We start from the raw sequence: 1,721 nt of genomic DNA on the forward strand, positions 1-1,721 counted from the left end.
CTGCACCACTAATGGGCGGAAGCTTAACAAACAAACAAACAAACAAACAGCACCTGTAGTAGCGGTTGGTGTCTGACCTCACATCACTTAGTTGATATTTTTTTCTCTTTCATTTGATTTACCTTTGAGTGATAAAACAAAGAGGAAAACAAATAGAAAGAAGTGAAAAAAAAAAAAAAAAAAAACACAAATTGTAATAATGACGTAAATAGTAGGGACAACACTTTTACTTGGAACAACCATAGTCCTAGTAGTGTTAGTCTATAACTTTTTCCTTCTCTTCATTTGTGTGGACCTATAAAAGGTCCGTGATATGTTGACTCTTTTCTTATGGTTTTTTGCAGTTGCTGTTGTTGACACCAAATTCGAGACACCAGATTTAACCGCCAAATCCGTAGAGGGTACGTCCCTGACGCTTGAGGGCGTAGACGACGTCCATGGCAGTGACGGTCTTGCGCTTGGCGTGCTCGGTGTAGGTGACGGCATCCCTGATGACGTTCTCGAGGAACACCTTTAGCACCCCACGAGTCTCCTCGTAGATGAGACCGGAGATGCGCTTGACGCCGCCTCGGCGAGCCAACCGACGGATAGCGGGCTTGGTGATGCCCTGGATGTTGTCACGCAAAACCTTACGGTGACGCTTGGCTCCTCCCTTTCCAAGTCCCTTGCCTCCCTTGCCGCGGCCAGTCATGGTGACAGATGATGAGGCGCTGCTGCGAGTAGTAGTAGTAGTAGTAGTGATACGACGTCTCGCTCACGAGTGTGACTCGCATTTTCATTTATTTCATTCATTGATTGTGGGCATAAGATACCCACACGGGCTATGGTGGCCCGTTCTGCTCTTGTTCTCTTCTTAGCGGCGCTGGTGCCGCTTCTTCTTGGATTTCTGCTCATTTTCGGAAGAGTCGCTGGTCTTGGTGGAGCTCTTCAGCATGTCGGCAATGAGTTTCTCGCAGCTTGGGAAATAGTTCTTGGTGGGCGGTGCATCCTCCTGGTCGAAGAAGGTGTCCCACTGCCACTGGCTGATGTTCTTAGTGGTTGTCTTCATATCCGTTTGCCGGCCTTCTTTAGTTGCAGGGGAAGGGGAAGCAGTGGTGTGGTGAGGCAGGTCTGTGGTGTGGCTCTGTAGGCTTGTGTCGGTGCCTACCACATCCACGACCTCGTTTTCTTCCTCTTCCTCCTCGGTGCCCTTTTCTTCCTCCATACGTTCTTCATGGCAAGGCTCTTCTTTGGGCGGCTGGCGTCTTCTTTGGGTCTTCTAAGCGCGATGGCGTCTGGTGGTAAAGTAAAAGCTTCCTCAGGGATGTTAATGGTAGGAAGCCCGTTGTGCTTCAGCAGAAGCAGTATCAAGGTCTGCAGGCGGCGGGTGTTGTTGCCCGCGAGCACTTGCGCCGTGCAGATGCAGGCTTTCATCCTGAACTCGGCTTCTGCTGCTTTACCGGCCATGGGGGACGATTTAGGTCGGGGAGGATGGCGTTCTTGTTTGCCATCCCTGGTAACCTCTCTGGCCTCAGGTCCCTTCTTCCCCTTGAAGCTGGTGAAGGTGGCGTTGTCTCCTTCTCGGGGAAGCGCTTTCCTGAAGGATCTCTTCAGGCCAGAGTAGTGAACAAAGAAGTCTTTGTTGACTACGGAATCACGAATGAAACCGTAGCCAGACTTCCTGTTGTACCACTTGAAGGTACCCTGGTGTTGAGCTGCCATCGCGGTGTTTGCGCTCTCGC

General features: G+C 50.6%; 1 protein-coding gene across 1 annotated transcript; it reads right to left on the reverse strand.

Moving 5' to 3' along the window:
• Nucleotides 1-343: 343 nt before the first annotated feature.
• Nucleotides 344-745, reverse strand: LOC123500686 (histone H4). The gene has a single exon (XM_045249337.1). It carries the CDS (start codon nucleotides 689-691, stop codon nucleotides 380-382), a length of 312 nt encoding a protein of 103 aa, XP_045105272.1. The 5' UTR covers nucleotides 692-745; the 3' UTR covers nucleotides 344-379.
• Between the last annotated feature and the right edge of the window lie 976 nt (nucleotides 746-1,721).

Source organism: Portunus trituberculatus, unplaced genomic scaffold (assembly GCF_017591435.1).
Source record: "Portunus trituberculatus isolate SZX2019 unplaced genomic scaffold, ASM1759143v1 PGA_scaffold_469__1_contigs__length_25334, whole genome shotgun sequence".
NCBI classification, from domain to species: Eukaryota; Metazoa; Arthropoda; class Malacostraca; order Decapoda; family Portunidae; genus Portunus; species Portunus trituberculatus.

What these genes read in the sequence shown, in the direction of transcription:
- LOC123500686 (XM_045249337.1), bottom strand. Translation starts at nt 691, where the DNA reads ATGACTGGCCGCGGCAAGGGAGGCAAGGGACTTGGAAAGGGAGGAGCC.